General features: G+C 44.3%; 1 protein-coding gene across 3 annotated transcripts in view; it reads right to left on the reverse strand.

Annotated features, from left to right (window-relative positions):
* The window catches only part of TTLL10 (tubulin tyrosine ligase like 10), a 200,565-nt gene that overhangs the window by 38,601 nt on the left and 141,407 nt on the right, over window positions 1-20,557 (reverse strand). For all 3 annotated transcript variants that reach the window (XM_075906188.2, XM_089773092.1, XM_075906191.2), the window contains 2 exons: window positions 19,264-19,931; window positions 515-683 (listed from right to left, as the gene is read on the reverse strand). In XM_075906188.2, coding sequence (XP_075762303.2) covers window positions 515-683; window positions 19,264-19,931 — 837 coding nt within the window. The remainder of the gene's footprint in view (window positions 1-514; window positions 684-19,263; window positions 19,932-20,557) is intronic.

Consider the following 20,557-nt stretch of genomic DNA (forward strand, 5'->3'; position numbering starts at 1 on the left):
CTCTGCCTGCTGCTGTGTTTCTAGCAGTGCAGAACAGGAACATTCTAATGGTTTGTTCTTTGTTTATTCCCAATACGGAGCAGTACATTCAGCTGTCAGACGCTTCTCAGAGCTTTGAGGTGGGGGGGCATGCCCACAGGGCAGCAGAGAACACAAAACACTGAGCACAGCCATCAGGGCAGGCATTGTGGGATACTGGAGGAAGCCAGTTCTCATGACAAAACGAACAGCAGAGTCCACCCTGGCCTCTTTGTTAACAATAAAGGGAGGGGAAAAGACAAAATTCTCTCTCACGGTGGAAGTTTTTTGTCACCAAAACTGAGTGTTTTTCCTGACAAAAGTCACATCGCCATGTAAACACTCTCACTGGTTTGTCGCCAAAAGGCAGGTTTTGGGGACAAAACATGCCAGTGTAGAAGCCTTGTGTTACGCAGTTGGTCCAACCACACGAACATAATCCCTGCTGGTTTTACAATCTACAAATCTAAAAATCTGTGGGAGAAGAATAACTTACAGGCCAGCTCCATTAGCCCCGCCAATGTAAAAGAACGGCCCTGGACCCCGAGGCACCTCTCCCTTCTTGACTTCTGGCTGATCTACTTCAGGGTCTGTTGTACTATTTGTTGTATTCCCTTTGGACTTGGTTTCATCCACCAGCCCCACATCAGATGTGCTGGAAGCAGCTATAAGAATGAGAAAGAGGGAGACTTGAGTCAAGTTAGCAGAGTCTTGTCTATCAAAAGTACCAGCTCAGCAGAAGCCAGAAATGGAGAAGCGCATATGCTATTTGATCGTCTGGTCTATTCAATAGCAGGGCATGGTCTATAGATAGAGAAGGGATCAAATATTAAACTGATGTCAGGTATTTGGGAGTGATAACAAATCAAAACAACTGGAACCAGGGTGGAGAGTTATAGGAAAAACTTCTCCTACATCTGCACTCAGTGACAGCAACAGTTTTACAGGGTATCCCCAAGGATTAGAGTAGAGCCAAGGTTTTAGGATTTACACACTCTGCTGGGACTCAGCAGATCTGAATTCAATTCCTGGCTTTGCCACAGAATCCCTACTTGATTTTGAGCAAGTCAAGTCACCTGTTTGTGCCTCAGTTTCCCCATCTATAAAATGGGAAATGGCACCTCTAGTTCAGCTGGTGTTGCAAGAATAGATTTATTAACACTTGTTATAGAGATGGGCCATAACAAATGCCTATAAATAAATTATTCATACCAGAAATGCAGGACCATGGAGTTGGGCGGAGTTTTGCACAGGTTGGGAGCACAAACTAAGCCTCTCTATTACGACATGGACCCTTGCTAGGCTTTGAAGCAGATGTTCATGAGTCTGTTTGAAGCTTGTAGAATTTCACTGAGCATGCAGAAAGTGACAGGTCTGAGGCCCCGCTCTCAGTGACAGGCGTCCAGGAAATGGAACAGCACAAATTAATTGTGGTGACAGGACTGTAGGAGCTGCGTGGGTGGGAATGAGAAACATTCAGCCTGAGAAACATTCAGCCTGCTTCAGGCTGGTAACTAATCAGGTCAGGGCTTGCCATGGTTCTGGTACTTATTCTCAAATCCTAAGACTCAGATGCTGATGAACTGGCAGGGGAGAATAATGATGTTCAGAGCAAAGCTAATGAGCTCTGCCATTTAACCCCCTCTTCAAGGGCCACAATATGATTTCCTGGCAAGAGTGGCGAGGCTGGTCTCTTATACCACCAATCACTGGACCCAGTTCTAACCTTTGGCCTTTCTAGGAAGGATGGTCTTGTAGGTGAGACACTAGAATCTGACTCAGGAGAGCAAGGTTCCATTCTTGCCTCTGCTACATATTTTCTGTGTGACTCTGGGAAAGTTACTTACTTTCTCAGTGCCTCAGTTCTCCTTCTGTACAATTGGGATAATGATTTTTTTAACCCTTCCATTGTGTGTATTATCATTCTAGACTGCAAGGTCTGTGTAACAGGGACTGTCTCTTATTAGGTATCTAATACAGCACTGATTGGAATGGGCAGAACTGGGGGAATTCTGCAATTTCACTATGGCTCCACATGCAAGAGTTGCAGAATTCCCCCAGGACTAAATAGGGGCTTGATCTTAGCAGAGGCCTCTAATAATAGTACCAACAGATAATAATAACCTAGGGTGGGACAGTGCATTGAATAATTAGGAGATGCTGGGAAATAATACCCTGTCATTTCAGCTGCTCTACCTAAGACTGTTTGCTAGGTACTTCTCTGCACAGAACCGTGATGCCATGACAGTCTCCAAAACAGCTCACTCCTTGTTCTAGACCCCCTTCTGCCAGGCAACATAACAAAAGCAAAGACCTCTGATGCTCTGGGAACTTGGAGTCTCTTGGCATTACTCAGATAGCACCTGATCACATCCATGGGAATTTTGATATTGGTTTCAGTGGGATTCAGAGTGCAATCCTGTGTATTCCTCTGTGTACTGCTGTGTACTGTCACACCACTGATGTATGCCAGCTGAAGGTCTGATTCTAAGAGATTACAAAATTAAAACAATTGCAAACCGAATAAAGCTTTATATAAACGTACTGTGCCACTTGGAAGGTCTTCAGCCATATGAATGAATAGTCTAACTAACGTATAAAGCTGAGAGCCTAAATAAACTCACCAGTTTAGACAAAAAACCTTCCCCATTTTCTGGAATATGCAGTAGCTGAGAAATGACGGAACCCAGTTTCCAAATGCAGATGCCTTCATTTGGATGCACACCGCAGCAGTGAGGAAAGTAAATGCCCAGATGACATACCCCAGCAGTCATTTATCTCTCAGCATGGGATGCCTGTGATTGTGGATCCAATTTTCAAACCAAAGCGCCTCGAAAGTACTTTGAAAAACCACTTGGATAGAAACTATAAGTTATTGTTATTTTGGACTCTTGTGACAGGACCTTGTTACAAAAATCTGTAAGAGCAGAGTTTTCTACCAAAGGATTTCAACAAAAGATATCCCCGTGTTTATTATTTGCAGAAGTTAAGACACTGAGTTTTACATCTTTTAAATTGCACTCAGGCTATGTCTATACTACCAGGCTATTTTGAAATAATAACTCCCAATATAACCACCTCAAAATAAGTTTATTCCTCTTCACAAGGGCTATGTCTAGACTACACTGTTTTTTTTCGAAAAAAGTGGCCTTTTTTCAAAAAAAATTCACTTGCGTCTAGACTGCAGTCATGTTCTTTCGAAATTAAATCAAAAGAAGGTGGCAGTTTTTTCGACAGCAGTAAACCTCATTTTACGAGGAAGAATGCCTTTTTTTGAAGAGCTCTTTTAAAAAAAGGCGTTCTTGACTGCAAACGGGGCTTTTTCGAAAGAGAGAGTCCAGATGGTCTGGGTGCTCTCTTTCGAAAAAGTCTTGTGGATGTCTAGACTATCTCTTTCAAAAGAGGCTTTTTTGAAGGCTTGTAGTCTAGACATATGCAAGCAAGAGTTATGATTTTTGAAATAACATGCCTGTTATTTCAAAATAAGAGGCTTGGCACTGTGGATGCTGGCCTTGTTATTTCGAAATAAGGAGAGTTATTTTGAAATAACTCCCCAGTGTAGATAGACATGCCCTCGGATACTACTGTGCTGGGTGTCTTCTACGTGCATGTAACGATCTCACCATGTACGGTATTGTTGTTGTTATGCCACTAACAAGCCTAAAGAAAGAACAGAAGGAAGGAAAGGGAAGCATTGCCTACTGCATTGGTTCTTAACGCCCATGATTTTCAGCAATTCCTTTCTGAACATACACTTGAACTTGCAGCTTCCTAAACATGTGGAATCTGTGAATGAAGAAGAGAGAGATGAACCTGTTAATGCCAAATGTCACTTACCACCACTGACCCAGCATTATGGGGGCAATCCACGTCTGGTATCTTCCAGGGAGATTAGCCCCATAATTTAGATCAGGTGTGTTCAGATCTTAGGCTTGGGTTTTGTCCTTCTGCAGTACAGGATAACACCCTGCAGTCAAAGGCTTTGTCTACACTACAGGCTTTTTGCGCAAGAAGCTTTCTGCAAAAGAGATCTTCCGCAAAACTTCTTGCACAAAAGCATGTCCCCATCTCAAAAGCGCATCACAAAAGTGATGTGTTTTTGCACAACAGAGCATCCATACTTCATGGACGCTCTTGCGCAAGAAAGTTCTGATTACCATTCACAGAATGGCTATCAGAGCACCTGTGCTTTTTCCGATAGGGGCTTCTTGTGCAAGAAACCCCTGTTGAGTGTCCACACACACCTTTTTGTGCAAGAACTCTTGTGCAAAAAGGAGTTATTCCTTGTAGAAAGAGGTATACCTATACTGCAAAAAGCTCTCTGTTCTGCCGTTTTACTGTACATTTTCTTGCGCAAAACCCCTGTAGTGTAGACATAGCCAAAATATTCACATCTATAACCCCCAGGCACAGCAACAAGGTAAGTTTATTGTCCAAGAATGCAATTAACAGCACCCCCTTGTTCCTGCTGCTGCAGTGAGTGGCTAGGCACAGAAAGGGGTGGTGGTCAGAGACAGCAAGGAAAAGCAAGCAAGGAATTCAGTAGCCAGAGACAATACAATGGGATAGACTGAAATGAGCACTTGCCCTGTCACAGGTGTGGCCCAGAGACACAGGCTGGAATTAGTCCCTCTCCTTACTTGATTGAATGGCATTTACAGGAACAAGGAATGATTGGTGTGAATGAAGAGTTTCAAAATGAAGGCCACTGGGAATTATTCCAGAGCCAGAACTGATTAAATCCTGCGTAAAGGGTTTGAGATTAGGATTGGGATTCTTTCATTCTCTGTTCTGCCAGGTGTGCACAGCACCAGGTCAGCGCTGCAAGGCTTCCAATATGCTGGGGTCCTCAAAGAACTGGGAAGACCACAAAGGGAATGTTGGGCCAAGCGCTTGCCTCCGAAGGCAGAAGAGCTCAGTGCTCACCCCAGCCCTGGGTTCATACTGTTTGTTTCAGGGTGCTGGGGGGAGGGCTTGCCTCTCCCAGCCCTACTTTCACCCACTACCCCTGTTTGTAGCACATGTAGGACTTAATTCTGCCACGGTGCAGAACATACATACTCACAAAAAAATAAAAATAAAAACTGTGCAGTGAGGGATGAGCTGTTCACCTCAGCCCTGACACCCCACAAAAGTAATCCATGAAGAGGCCAATGCTTGCCTCAGGCCCCTTGTGACAAGAGTGATGTGGGACATTTGAAGTGCAGGAACAATGAGCATGTTTCTATAGAGAGCCTTTTGTCCCATCAGCAGCTTTCAGGTATCTCTCACTGGTATGTGACCTGCTATGCTGAGCCACCAAGGATATGAGTTGTTACATTTCCCAGCTGCATGGCCTTGACTCCTTAGCCCAAACCTTGGCCTTTAAAATCCCTAATGAGTTGACCCAGAGGGCAGGCATCACTAGAGCCCTGCAAACCCACAGGGATCCTCTTTATATCCCCAGGTATCCGTATTTGCAGATGTGGATGCAGATAACCACGGTTCATTGTTGCAGATGAGGAGACCAATTTTGTATCTGTGCAGGGCGCTGGCCATCATATGTGCACGCCCCTCTTGTTGCACCAGCTCTTCGCGCAGCTATTCCTTTTTTCTCACAAAGTGGGAGCTCTTCCTGTGTGTGCTGGAGAAGGCAACTGAGATTATGAGCTGGGGACCAGTCACAACGGCCGTCTTCACAGAAAGGCTTTTGAATCATATGCCTTTCCTCCCTCCAGTAAAACCTGGCTCAGCTGCACTGTTTCCTATAAACTGTGCACTTGTGCGGCCACTCTGGAGAGATTCAAATGGCACCCAGCTGATTAACAGAGCACCCACAGCTAGTTTGTTTGTTTCCACTGGTGGTGCACATATGCACGTGCACATTTAAAAAAATATTCTGCACGTGGATGGAAAAAATCCACACACAGATGGAAAAGATAAGAGGGAACATTGTTCAGCTATACTACTGAAAAAACACCATGGTAAATCAAGAATCAAGCCCTATGTGTTTCATCTGCAAAGCACCTGTAGCACTATATTCTGAAGCAATGCATATTCCATTTCTCCTACCTGAAAAGTATAGGGGCCTTTTGATTGTTAAGAAGGGTGGGAAGCATAGCCATTTTTTCTTGCAGACATTTTTTGTTAAGGTAATAGATGGAGCATCTGCATCTTGCCCTGAAGCCATAACATCTAAAAGCTGGGCTCAGTGATCATAATGTTAATGTGATGTCATCTGTGACTCTTACGCCGATTAACTGCTTGTGATCTGATGAAGACAGATGGGAAGAGATGGGTAGGTGAATAATAACCCTGAAAGGTTCTTCTTGATATGTCCAGATCTCCAATTATAGAAAAGGATCTCTAAGACTCAGTCTGCATGCAGATTATGTACCAGTACGAATATGTCACTAAGGGGCTGGGATTTTTAAGCAATATGATGGGGACTAACTTAGCTACAGCTACTCAAGAGAGAGATTTTGGAGTCATTGTGGATACTTCTCTGAACACATCCACTCAGTGTGCAGCGGCAGTCAAAAAAGCAAATAGAATGTTAGGAGTCATTAAAAAAGGGATAGCGAATAAAACAGAATATCTTATTGCCTCTATAGAAAAACATGGTACACCCATATCTTGAATACTGCATACAGATGTGGTCACTTCATCTCAAAAAAGATATATTAGCATTGGAAAAGGTTCAGAAAAGGGCAACAAAAATTATTAGGGGTTTAGAACAGGTCCCATATGAAGAGAGATTAAAAAGACTTGGCCTTTTCAGCTTAGAAAAGAGGAGACTAAGAGGGATATGATAGAAGTCTATAAAATAATGACTGGTGTGAAAAAAATGAATAAGGAAAAGTTATTTACTTATTCCCACAATAAAAGAACTAGGGGTCACCAAATGAAATTAATAGGCAGCAGGTTTAAAACAAGCAAAAGGAAGTTTTTCTTTACTCAGCACACAGTCAACCCATGGAACTCCTTGCCAGAGGATTTGGTGAAGGCTAGAACTTTAACAGGGTTCAAAAAAGAGCTAGATAGATTCATGGAGGTTAGGTTCATCAATGACTATTAGCCAGGATAAATAGAAATGGTATCCCTAGCTTCTGTTTCTCTGGAGGTGGGTGACAGGGAAGGGATCACACGAGGTTTACCTGTTGTGATCCCTCCCTCTGGGGCATCTGTTGAGGCCACTGTCATCAGACAGGATACTGTGCTAGATGGACCTTTGGTCTGACCCAGTATGGACGTTCTTATGCTCTTATGTTAATATAGTTATACTAGTATGACCCCTTGAGTGAAATCAGGTATTCTTGTATAAAAATGACTTATACCAGTATAGCTTCCATTCCAGCATGGGAATAAGCTAGCACAGGGAGAAAATGTTTATACCAATAAAGCTGTGGCCATGTGTTGTGGGCAGGTTTGTATAACTTTAACAACACCAGTACAGTTAAAATGTGACACAGCAGAAAGTCCAAATGCCACATTACCATACTGTCATGGTCAACAGCAGAAAGTCCAAATGCCACATTACCATACTGTCGTGGTCAACAACAACAAAAAAATCAACCAACTTGAACATGAACTAATAACTTTTCAGGGGACAATTCCTATCTGATTAACCTTCACCTTGTATAAACACATCTCAGAGGGGTAGCTGTATTAGTCTGTATCTGTAAAAACAGCATGTTATATGCCAGTACCATTTGCTCTCCATGCATCTGAGAAGTGGTTTGGATTCACCAAAGCTGATGCCCAAATAAATCTGTGAAGTCTTTAAGATGCCACAGACTCCTTCTTGTGTAAACACACTCTCTGAAACAAAGTTGCACAAGAAGCGACTTCAGGGAAAGCAATTAATTGACTGAAGGGAATTAATTGGCTCAGGACTTAGATCCTTTCACCTCTGGGGAGGCTAGTTTGAATCTTGACCAGGCCTATGAAGTCCAAAGGCCTCCCCCCAGGGGGGTCTGTTAGATGTGAAAAAGTTGTGAGCCTCTGTTCAGTACCATTCCCAGTGCCTAGGGTCCCCATCATAAAAAGCCACCACTGGATTTGTCTCTCATCTCCACTGTCTCAGCAGAAAAGACCAAGTGAATGGGCCATGGAGGCTGAAGTTCATATGAACAAACAAGTTAGTATCAAAATAGAGAGGTGTCTGAACTGGACTTACCGAAATTATGAGTTGTTGGGACCTAAGCCCTGGTCTACACTAGGGAGTTATTTTGAAATAACCCCCCTTATTTTGAAATAGTAAGTGGAATGTCCGCATTACCAAGTCCGTTATTTGGTTAGTTCAAAATCTGTGCTCCTGCTTTCCTCAGGGAATAAGCTTATTTTGAAATAATTATTTCTGGAGTTATTGTGAATTTAGTTATTTCAAAACAATTTCCATGCCCTAGAGTGGGTGGGGGAACTTTTTTGGGTGGGGACGGACACTGACCCGCAGAAAAATCAGTTGGGTGCCGCACGCAAGGGAGAAGCAAAACAAAAAGCCCCTCACTGAGGTGACTCTCAACTGAGAAGGAGAGACATTCTCCACATTCCCCTCAGAGCCTTGGAGGGCCCAGGCTAGTGTGCTCCAGCCCTGTGGAGGGACAGTGGCGGGGTGGGGGGAGGGTTCCTCAATGCTGGGGGGAGCCCCAAGCCTCAGGGGGCAGGAGGGCTGCATCCAGCCCCCGGGCCTTAGGTTCCCCACCCCTGCTCTGAAGTGTTCTGAGGACTTTGGGGCCAGTTATAAAGTTTGGTTCTGAACTGAGAGAGGAACTTGTGTCCTCGCTATACTCTGGTGAACATAAGAACGGCCACACTGAGTCAGACCAAAGTTCCATCTAGCCCAGTATCCTGTCCTCCAACAGTGGCCAATGCCAGGTGCCCCAGAGAAAATGAACAGAACAGAATCGTCAAGTGATCCCTCCTCTGTCATCCATTCCCAGCTTCTGGCAAAGTGTTTTTCATTTATCTCTGTCCAAACCCTGCCCTGGACACCCAGACTCTGTTTATTTTTGCTCTCTAAAGAGCATCAGGGTCTTACTGCCTTCACTGCAGCTGGCTCTCTCCCACCCCGTTGATGATGGCGCTAGGAATGCTTGGGGGGGGGGCTGCCAGCCCCCGTGTCTTGAAGTGGTTTCCCTCCTATATAGGGTTTAGCGTTTGGTTCAGTGGCTCTCAGTACCGCCACTATACAAACTGCTCCAGCCCCTCAGCTCCTTCCACCAGATTCCTTTTCACAGAGTTTCAAAAAGTCGAGACCCCTGTTCTGTTCTCAGACGAGGTGTCCGCTCATCCTCCCTGCTCTCTTCTTGCTTGCAAAACATGGGCCATCAAATATAAAAGGCCTGCATTCAGAGGGGCTGAGAATTGGCCACTCTGATTCTGCTGAAGTCCTGTGTGCTCACTGCCTTTGAAAATCAGAGCCAAGGAATGAAAAATAAAAATCCAAAGAGAGATTCTCTCAGATCATTTATTTGAAAGCTGCCACTTGAAAGGCTTTCTGCCACATGCAGAGTTACATAATCTATCTATGAATAATTCCCTCAGCTATCTACATCAGTCAGACCAGGCCTAGAAGCTGAGAATTGGGTTAAATGCCTGGGGGGTGATGCATCGAAGCTGGGGGCACCCGTCACGATGTTGTTTTGTTAAGAATTTCACAGCTTAATCCAGAGAGAAATTGTGATGGGGGAAAGGACTGACTGTGTTTACAAGGTAGACAATAATTACTATGACTCTAGCTACAATCACACAATATCACCTTATAGTGGAACTCGTGATATCAGATACCCTAATGATGCTAATCTGTTGGGGGCAGGGGGTGGGAACCTATGGTAGTTTTGCTATTGACTTCAATGGGGCCTAGATTTCTCCCTTTGAGAGCTATCCACGCTTTTACGTCTGTGTTTTAAAGGATCAGTTTACAGAAGGATCTCTAATGAATATGCTTTCACCATGACGAGAATAGATTGTAATGGGCCAGAGAGAGAAATACCACAAAGCACAGTCAACCTGTGGAACTTGTTGCTAGGGGACATTGTGAAGGCCAAAAATATAATGGGTTTTAAAAAAATGAGAAAGTTCATGGAGGCTAGGTTCACCAATGGCTGTTATCCAAGACATTCAGGTGTGTAACCACATGCTCTGTGTGTCCCTAGCCTCTGACTGCCAGAAGCTGGGAGTGAATGACAGGGGATGGATCACTCAGTGATTGCCTGTTGGATCCCTCTGAAGCACCTGGCTTAGGATGTGAGGCTTGGTGGGCCTTTGTCCTGACCCAATACAGCTGTTCTTATGTTCTTATAACGCCCCCCGGGGACCTACTGCTCCTAAACTCTTCTCCAAACCACTCCATGCTCTGCTCTGATTTGGTATTTTTATGACTTTTTCTTGCGGGGTTGCCTCCTTCTTGCCAAAAGTTCTCCTGTTTGCCCCCCATCCCTTGCATTTCCCAGGAGAACTTGTTCTAGCCCCATCAAGAGGTTAATGGCAAACGTTTGGTTATCCTAATTATATGCTAATTATATGCTGCTATTCTATTGCATTTTTCATCTGGAAAGCCCCAATCACTTTGTCGGCCTTCGTTAATTAAACCTTGTATGCCCTCTGGGTGAGGTAGGGAAGGGTTATTCCTATTTCACAGATGAGGAAACAGGTTGAGAGAGATGTTTTATCCTAGATTACAGAGTGAGTCATGAGCAGAGCCAGGCACAGAATCCTGATTTACGCTCTCCTGTTCTATCCATTCCACCACACACTCCCCATCTAGCTGCATTAACAGGGTCTGATGCTGCACTGGTGCTCTTGGCCCCTTCAGCTCTGTTCCATGTGGAAATGTGACCCTGTTTGTCTCGTGCACCGAAGCACCTGGGCCTCACATTCCAGTCTGTTGAAGTGAGACATTACATCATCCAGTAGCCATTTGGTACATATGTGGGAGGAGAAAGGGAGGAAAGTGTACAGAGGAGCTTTGGCATTTACTAGCAGTTAAAATCCAGCTGCTGGAAGATGTTGCTCACCGGTGTGGGATTTCCTGATGTGTTGGATACCTGTGAAAGTAACTTGGATTCCATGTCTTTTGGATTCTCTGCCCTAAGAGCATTCTACATTTTGGTGGCTCTCTCATTCCTTCCTCCTCATCTTCGTTTTCTCCACCCACAGCCCACTGACGGGAAAGGTGCATCCACCCTGACAGCTCCTTCACCCTCCTTTTTCTCCCTCTTCTCCCACAACTGCACAACTTCACACACTGCTGACCGGTTACATTATGACATCATCCACCTTCTTCTTGCCTCCTTTTCATCACCCATCCGCCACACATTTGCACGCTGCAACCCCATTGGTTACAATAAGTCAGCAAGTCGAGAGGTATAAACTATGGTTATTACAGCTGCAGCAGTTTTTTCACTGCCCATGCAGAGCGACATTTGAGATTCTGTCACCCAAAAAATTCCTGGACCATGAAATGGCCCAGAGTGAAAAAGGGAAAATGCTCGTGAATAGAGCCCTGTGCAGGTACAGAATTTTGTATCTGCATCTGTATTTGCAAAAATGAGCTGCGGCTAACTGCATCCACATCCATGGCTGTACATACCCATGGATATAAAGTGGATATCTGCGGATTTGCAGGGCTCTACCCATGCAGAAGTTTTTGTCACATTTACGCAGTTCCAATCTATAGAAAATTACAAATTAATGTACAGGTTGAACCTCTCTAGTCCAGCATTCTCTGGTCTGACAATGTCAGTGGACCAGCATCATTTTAGCTAGCCAGATATCTACTTATCATAGGTGTGGCCAAGTTTCCCAGGGTCCCATAAAGTTTGTTTACAGCCACCAAGCCTGGTTCTCAGTGTTCCATGCTGTTATTTGGCTCTAATTTACCCTTAAATGTCTTCTAAGAGACCACTAAGCAGTGGTAGTGTTGGTCATGCTGCTAGACAAAATTGACCTCCTGCAGTCTGGCAAATTCTCTGGTTTGGCACCAGTCAGGTCCTGCGGGTGCCAGACTAGAGAGATTCAACCTGTATGTGAAAAAGTTATTTTGAGTAAAAGGCCCTGAATATAACTTTTCAACTTCTTGCAATATCAAGTGGAACATGGTTACTTTCCAATAAATTAATTGTGCATTATTGGACTACAAAGTTCATGATGGTACTTAGGACAATATAATCAGTGTCTTGTCAATATTGAAGCAAAATGCAGGACAATGTAGCACTTTAAAGACTAATAAACCATCTTGTTAGTCTTTAAAGTGCTACATTGTCCTGCATTTTGCTTCAACTACCCCAGACTAACACGGCTACATTTCTATCACTATTTGTCAATATTGGAAACAGTGGCTAAAGAATGACAAAGCTCTTAGACAAATAAGATTTCACATGATCAATCAATCACATTATGATGCATTTTTAATTGAAAGAAGAAATGATTTTGTGAAAAGGTTATACTAATGAAGTTTCCAATTACCAAACTAGACAGAAAATTTTCAGCCAATATCATGGTATGGCTGAGTATACACTGCTTATGTTCATCATAAAGCATAAGGTGTTTGTCTGTATTGTTTCCCTTTAAATTATTTCTGATGATTCAGGAGGCCAAAGGTCATGTGCCTTCAAACAACAATAGAACTGCTATGGTTCATCGATTAAATCTAACTTGCATTGAAGTCAATGGAAAAATTCCAGTTGACATTAAAGGAAGTTGGATAAAATTCTGTGTAATTGGCACTTCCTGAAATGTGTTGTTAATGGGGATGGGCAAACTCATCTGGCCAAATTTCAAACTCTCTTGTTCATGGTGTGATGGAAAGTTCATCTTGATCTCAGGGGTTCATGTTTTTCTATGAACAAAGGAGCAGAAAAGAGAGGAAGAAAAACATGTTATGGAAAAAGTCAAACTGAGAATTGGGCAGAATAAACATGAATTTCAGAGGGCCAGATTCTGTATGAGGGCAACACCACTGAAACAAATTGTATCAATTTACACCAACCCAGGATCTGATCATACCAGAGCAAAAGAACAGAGAGACATAGTTCCACCCCATGCAAGCCAGAAGCAAAACTCCTAGGCTTTGTCTACACTATGACTTTTTCCGCAAGAGGCAATGCAAATGAAGCGAGGATTAGTATTTTCTCGTGCTTCATTTGCGTACTCTCTTTCGTTCCGTTTTTGCGCTAGGGGTTTTTGCCCTAAAACAGGCAGTGTGGCCGTGACTGTTTTGCGCAAAAACCCCTTTTTCTGCAAGATCCTTATGCCTCTCTGGGACAGGCATAAGGATCTTGTGGAAAAAGGGGGTTTTGTGTAAAATGGCCATGGCCCCACTTCCTGTTTTAGCGTGCAAACCCCCAGCGCAAAAACAGAACGAAAGAGAGTACGCAAATGAAGCACGAGAAAATGCTAATCTTCGCTTCATTTGCATTGCCTCTTGCGGAAAAAGTCATAGTGTAGACATTAGCCCCAGGCTATGGCTACACAGCAGCATTATTTCGGAATAACTGATGTTATTCAGAAATAACATAGTTTGCGTCTACATAAAGTCGAAATAGTGTTGAGCTGGAGTACTGCTTACTCTGACTTCTGTAACCCTCATTGTACAAGGAGTAAGGGAAGTCGGGGGAAATAGCCCTCTCTCTTGAAATAACTGCTGTGTAGACAGCACCAAAGGTCAAAATAAGCTGTTTCAATTTAAACTACGCAATTAGTGTAGCTCCAGTTGCGTAGCTTATTTCAAGTTTAGCCCTTTTGTGTAGATCTGCTCCCAGTGGAAGCAGGATTGGGCCCAAAGTAAAAAACGGAGCAGGAAGCAGGCAGACCTCTGGCGACACTAGGTTCTCTGTTCTTCTGTGTTCTCTTTTCTATATTGTTTATGCGTTATGGCGAAATCCTAATTCCAATAAAGTCAATAGCTGTTTGACATTGACTTTTATGAGGCCAAGATTTTGCTCAGTGAAATATTCTTTAAGTATTTGCATGCGTTATGATGTTCTTCTCACAGATTCTACCTAAATGTTCAATGCAGTCCACAATGTACTGTGTTGAGGGTTATTTTATTACTGGTTTCCTGCCACCTTCTCCCTCTTAGCAAAGAGTGTTAGTTCCTCAACATACAGGAAGTTGATTGTAAACTCTATGGGGTAGGGACTATCTTTTTTTATTTACTTAGTTGTGTGGTTGGCTTATAGAGTGCCAGCTGCCATGGGACACTGACCCTGGACTGGGATTATAATAACAGTACAGAATGCGTTTCCTGGCTTTCTGCCTCAAACTCTCTTCTTGTTTTTCGCTTTAAAAAAATAATAATTTCATTTTATTTTTCAAAAATACAAACACACGCGCAAGAACAAAACACAACACTATACAAAAACACTGCAACACACGGCCTGCAGGACACTCTCTGAATTTAGAGACTCCTGACATGTGAACCGTCTTCTTCTTTAGTGAAGCAAATAAAACTGTGTCCACGGGGATTAAGTTTAGTCCTACAATTAGTTCTATGAAGCTGATATGAAGTCATCGCCAGCACCTACTCTCATGGCCAGGCTATCTATAGATTTAAACAGTGGAGTCGGAGAGGGGAGGAAGGGAACATGTTTTCTCCAGCTTTTTCATTATTTTAAGCTTGTAAAACCAGATACTGGGATATGAGCATATAATGGCTGTAAGGTTACAGCTCAGTGATGGGCAGCCTAGGCTTGTGAGGGCCACATGAATGGCCCCCCTTCATCTCAGTGGGCCCCGAGATTGTCGGAACTAAGCCAGCTAGTTTTGCTACCTGATCTTGCGTACCTAGAATTTGGGGGTTGTGCCGACTGAACCGTAGCAGCACTTTGATTGGATGCAGAGGGAGCACACGGCTCCCATAATGTTGTGTGCAATCAACATGGACCTCATTTCATGTGCCCTGGCTTTACATGCCTGTCATTTTAGTAACATCGGTAAGAAAAAAAAACGTATGGAAGAAAACGAGCAGAATCTGGCAACCCTGCGCACGGGCAACAGTAAACAAAATATCTCACAGGCTGCACAAAGAATCCCAACTGGTTGCATTCAGCCTTCGAGCTGCACGTTGCTCACCACTGTTATAGCTCCCCCTTGTTGCTAAGCATGTCCTGATGGCATTTCACTATAGTCTATGTGGAGCTTGCCGTACCTACCTCTTGGAAATCGCACGCTCCCTGGCGACCAGAGAAAGGAAGCTTTCTTTACATTGGTGTGTGCAAGTACGAGCTCAAGTACTGAAGCCTAAGAATGTGCCGTGAGGTAAGGAAGGTGATGAACAGAGACGTAAGGACCTGAGAGAGATGGATCAGGCAATGTTACCCGAGGAGCCCTGTGTGGCTAGAGAATGTATATATGCGGGTGCAAATTGGTATACGCGGCAACTGCTGCTCTCAGGGGCTAACCCCCTGCACTGGCAGCATCTCCAGCATGGCTGTACCACAAGCACCGGCAGCTGCCCCTGGTTGGGCAGTGGGCGGGGCTGAGGGTGATACAGCCTCGCCAGAGGCGCTGTCAGTATAGGTCTCTAGCTCCTGGAAGCATCAGCTTTTGCCACTGCAGTGCCTGGTACAGCCCAGCAACTCCATGGGGCTCTATTCATCTGACCCTCCCCCTCTTTAATGTGTCTCTGAGGGGTGGCTGTGTGAGTCCGTTTCCATAAAAAACAACAAAGAATCCTGTGGCACCTTAAAGGCTGAGGTTTATTTGGACATCAGCTTCCATGGATCAAAACCACTTTGCCAGATGCACCCGCAATATACATTTTCTATCCACACAGGTAGATCTGCCAATGCGCTTTTGACAAAAGCTGATGCCCAAACAAACCTGTTTGTCTTTAAGGAGCCACAGGACTCCTTGTTGTCATTAGTGGATTTATCCTCACCACACCTCTGTGAGAGAGGGCAGTGTGGCTGTCCTCATTTTACAATGGAGACCTGGGGGCTAGAGAGGTTAAAGGGATTTCCCCAAGGCCATTCAGGAAGTCGGTGGCATCTTCTCTCTTTTCGGTTAAGTAGCAGGCTAGCTAGCTTTCTCACCATCTATGTGGGGAAGGTAGCTTGAGCAGCAGAGGTGGGTGGAGCATGACTGGTAGCCAGGATCAGGAGCAGGGTGAGTGGAAACTTTATTAGCAGGAGTGATATGGGGAACTCATCAGCAGTGCGGATGCGGAGAGCGAACGATGTTCACTGCGCAGTGCATCGGGTTTCACAGCTAGTTGCAGTGGCTCACAGCACAGAAGCTGCTTGCGCCTCTCCAGTGCAGTGAGTTGCAGTTTCATAGCACTATTGCTGTCACACTTTGACATGGGAATCTACATATTTATGGGTCTATTTTTAACGTTCAGTTATTCGCTCCGCTCTCTCTCTCTCGAGAGCTGTTTGCGCTTTTATCATCCCCCGCCTTGCTAAGAAATTAACCAATTTTACACAGTCCCTGAGACATAAACTCATGAAATAAACTGCAGCGATTGAAGTGTTGATAAGAGACTTTTCCATTCGTCTGAACATGTACTTGTCTCTCTTTAATAGTGGGCGATTCCATAATTACACAGAGAAAGAAGATCAAAGTGCCCCTCCCCCAGGTCTCTGGATAAAGATTACAGATGAACTTTCCTTTTCTTTGAATCTTTTGACACTAATGTTTATGAAGCATAAGTTCCTTTACCTTTCATTTATTTGCGTGTTTTGCACCTCTGGATGGCTAATTATTAAAGAGGATAGTTAAACAGCTCCTCCAGCCTACCGAAGATATTAATTAAAAACCCATCTATTGCACAGAAGCCAAATTCAGGTCTTCTGTTCCCTTGTACAGCTCCACTAGAATCAAAATACCAAAAGAGTCTTCTGAATTGTGCCTTGCAAATCTTCAAGGGCGTTTCTCTGCATGCACAGAATCCATATTTCTGTATCTAAAATGGTACTTTTGCCCGCAGTTACCACTTTAACACAAAAACAAATACTTGCACAAATTTTGTGTACAGTTTAGGAGGCCTGAAAGTGTCTATTGTATTGCTAATACTGGCACATGAGAAACTGAGGCACAGAGAGGTTAAAGTCTTTGTTCGGTGTCCTAGAGTGGTAGTGCAGGGACTAGAACCTGCATCTCTTACTCCCCTGCATTAGAACCTCATTCAGAGCCCACTGAAAGTCAGTAGAAAGACATCCATTGACTGCAATGGGTTTTGTATCAGGCCCTTCCTCCTTTAAGCATTGGACCACTACGGTGATCCTGGTGCATTCAGGCACGCTCCCCTGAGAGATACATGCAGGAAAATCACTATTGAAGAAGGAAAAACAAAATCCCAGTTGATGTTTCGGCGTCCTCTGCATCATGTCAGCTCCACGGTACAGAACAAGGGGTGTCAGAGTAGGGGGCAACACCAGAATGGGGCTAGTCATTTGCTCTACCCAACCTGTCTCGACACTGGCCTTCCCAGAAAGAAACACCAATGAAGTGTCACCTTCAGGGCCTCCTGGCAGTGAGCAGTGCTGGCTGGCTGACACACTGAACTATACACTCAGAGATGAGTTGACTCTCCTGTAACATACCTCTTCTTTTGGCCCTTCTTCCTATTGGACTAAGAGTCAGTGGGACAGATTCAAAGGAGATATGTAGGAGGGAAAGATACTTGTCATCTAAGTGGGAGTGAAGACTACTGGGGCCTAACAGGGAGTAATTGGGCCTACTAAATTACTCCACCTGAGCACATTGTTAGACTCCTCTCTAAATTTGGTTCATTGTTTTAATTGGGAATCGTGGTCACTCAGAGCCAGATTTTTAAAGGTATTTTAAGTGCTTGAGGGAATTTTCAAAAGTATCTAGGCCCCTAAAACTGTCTGTCAAGAGGAGGGCCTTATGTAAGCATCTCATAACAAACCAAGGACACATACACAATGCCACAACTCGGTACGCTATTAAATTTATTATTAGGAGAAATGAAAAAGCACCAGAAGTTGCCAACATAGTGTCTGCCTTTTCAACTTTCATATAAAGGGCAGTCTAACAGATTGCTCTCAAAATGTGGGACAAGTGCCTAAACCTACCGAAATTCTTATTCGTTCTAACTTGCCTACTCATCTTTCTTAAAGATCAAAATATTCTTGAAGCTTACCTCGTTATTAAAATGTTTCCCTTTGAAATGAGCTAATATACATTTTACTATCAATGCATCAGTGTGATTTTAACAATGAAAATGTCAGAAGATAAACCTGATTATTGTTTTTATCACAGAGAATTTTGTGGCATTTCAGCCAAATTGCCTATTAAGGAAGAGATTTATTTTTTCTTCATCTAAATTTCATGCTAATGAAAAGGTTATTTTTCTCTCCATGTTTCTAATTTGTGGCTTAAAAGCTTAATTCAAACTATTTTAACTTCACTAGGGCCTGGTTTCTACTAAAGCAGAAAGTTGGCTTAAGATACGCAACTCCAGCTATGTTAATTATGTAGTTGGAGTTGAGTATCTTACATCGCCATCCACACAGCAGGAAGTTGACAGGAGCAAATGCTCTCATCAGCTTCCCTGACTCCTCACAGAAGCAGGAATACCAGTGCTGCCAGGGGCACCCTCAGAGTTTGATTTAGCGAATCTGTATTAGACCCGCTAAATCGAACCCCAAAAGATTGACCACAGAGTGTCAATCTTTCATGTAGTGTACAGGGCCGGACCGAGGCATTCTGGCGCCCCGGGCATGGGCATGTGGTGCCGCCCCTGGGCACACGGTGCATGTGCGGGCCTGCCCGTGGGGAGCGGGCCCACCCCCCTAGGGTGCGCAGGTCCGCTCCCGGGGCACACAGCGCATGTGCGGCCTGGTTGTGGCTGCTGGCGCGTGCGCCGGGCCATGTAGGGCGCCGCGGCTATGGGGGGAAGGGTGCTGCTGGCCAGTGCCACGGGGCCGGTGCTGCGGGAACCGTGCGCCCCTTACAGCTGCCGTTAGGTGCTCCCCATCAGTTGGCGCCCTGGGCAGCTGCCCGGCTCACCCATGCCTCCGTCCGGCCCTGGTAGTGTAGACATGGCCTAAATGTTTGCCATTGATAGTAAATGCTAACTTAATTTGTTATAAAGGCAAGAGACGTGCCCATGTTTCCACAGTGTTGTCAATAAGACACAACAATTGCACACAAAACGGTTGCAGCCACATATAGCTTACGGGCCAGATCTTTAGCTGATGTAAATTGCTGCAACTCTATTGACACTTACATCAACTGAGGCTGTGCCTTGATGACTAGATATTGACATTTAGAAGCCAAGGCCCCAAGATTCACCTGTATCAGCTGATGATGATCCAACCAGCTGCTCATCTCCTCCTTTTGTCATTGATTTGGCTCCCTTTTTCCTCTTGCTAGTTGCTAATGCCTTCTTGGAGTTTAATTTGGAGCTTGAAGGGGCATTTGGGGCTATTATGCCAGAATCATGGGCAGTCTGGGAAAGGTTGAGATCGCTACTGTTTGCTTGGCTGACCTTAGATGCTGCTTTTGCTCCTGTCTTTGGTTCTTCGGCTTTTTCAGAATCTTTATCCTGACCCAAATTTCCATCTGGAGATGCACGATTACTGCTTTCCAAGTCCAGCTTAGTAAGGTCAGTCTGCAGCAGCAAGCTGACTGGTGACAGTCCTCTGGTTTTATTAGCGTCTGTATCTAACCTCCTTTCTACTTCCTCCTTTTTGGTAATATTAGACCCAGTCCTTGAGATGCCCTGTAAATCCACAGCAACCCTTTGGATGCTCTCACTCAATCTGGTTCTGCTCATAATGTCCTGAGCTGTGCCTTGGGATCTGGGAGCTGTCTCTTCATTTTTTAGTGGCATTTCACCTTCCTTTCCCAGGCCACCTCCTTCATCTTCAGCAGATTTCTGTTGTTCTGCCTCAGGATTGAAGACAGACTTCTTTCCGGGAAGCTCTCTAACGGAAGCCCACTTGTGTTCTGGGCAATGGCTGTGAAGACAATAAATGAGACCTTTTATTGGGCACTGACACCACATAGTCATCAGGAAGTAGAATAACCTTAGGCCATGTCTTCACTAAGTGGAAGGTCGACGCTGCCACAATCGATCTTGTAGAGTTTGATTTAGTGGCTCTAGTAAAGACCCGCTAAATTGAACTCAGAGGGCACCCACATTGGTGGCTGGTACTCCTGCCCCTGCAAGGAGTAAGGAAAACTAATGGGAGTGTTTGTTCCCATCAGGCTCCTGCTGTGGGGACAACGGGGAAACTCTAAACAAGGTACATTGTCTCCAGCTGCATAATTAATGTAGCTGGAGTTGCATATCTTGATTCGACTTTCCCCTTTAATGTAGATCTGGCCCTAGTGAGACACAGATTTGTATTCAGTCTTTGAGAAGGAATGGGTTAGAGTCAAAGCTACAAGCAAGGACTGTGTTTTTAAAAAGGATGCTTAATTCACAATGCTCAAGGAAATGAAACACTGATTAAAGCAAGGGGGGAAGCAGTGCTGGATTTATACACAAGTTAAGTAAGAACAACGAGAAATCCCGTGGCACCTTCTAGACTAATATTTATTGGAGTATTAAATAGTCTATAAGGTAGCTATTAGTCTATAA

The sequence above is a fragment of the Pelodiscus sinensis genome, chromosome 24 (genome assembly GCF_052426305.1).
Source record: "Pelodiscus sinensis isolate ZL-2025 chromosome 24, ASM5242630v1, whole genome shotgun sequence".
Taxonomy (NCBI): domain Eukaryota; kingdom Metazoa; phylum Chordata; order Testudines; family Trionychidae; genus Pelodiscus; species Pelodiscus sinensis.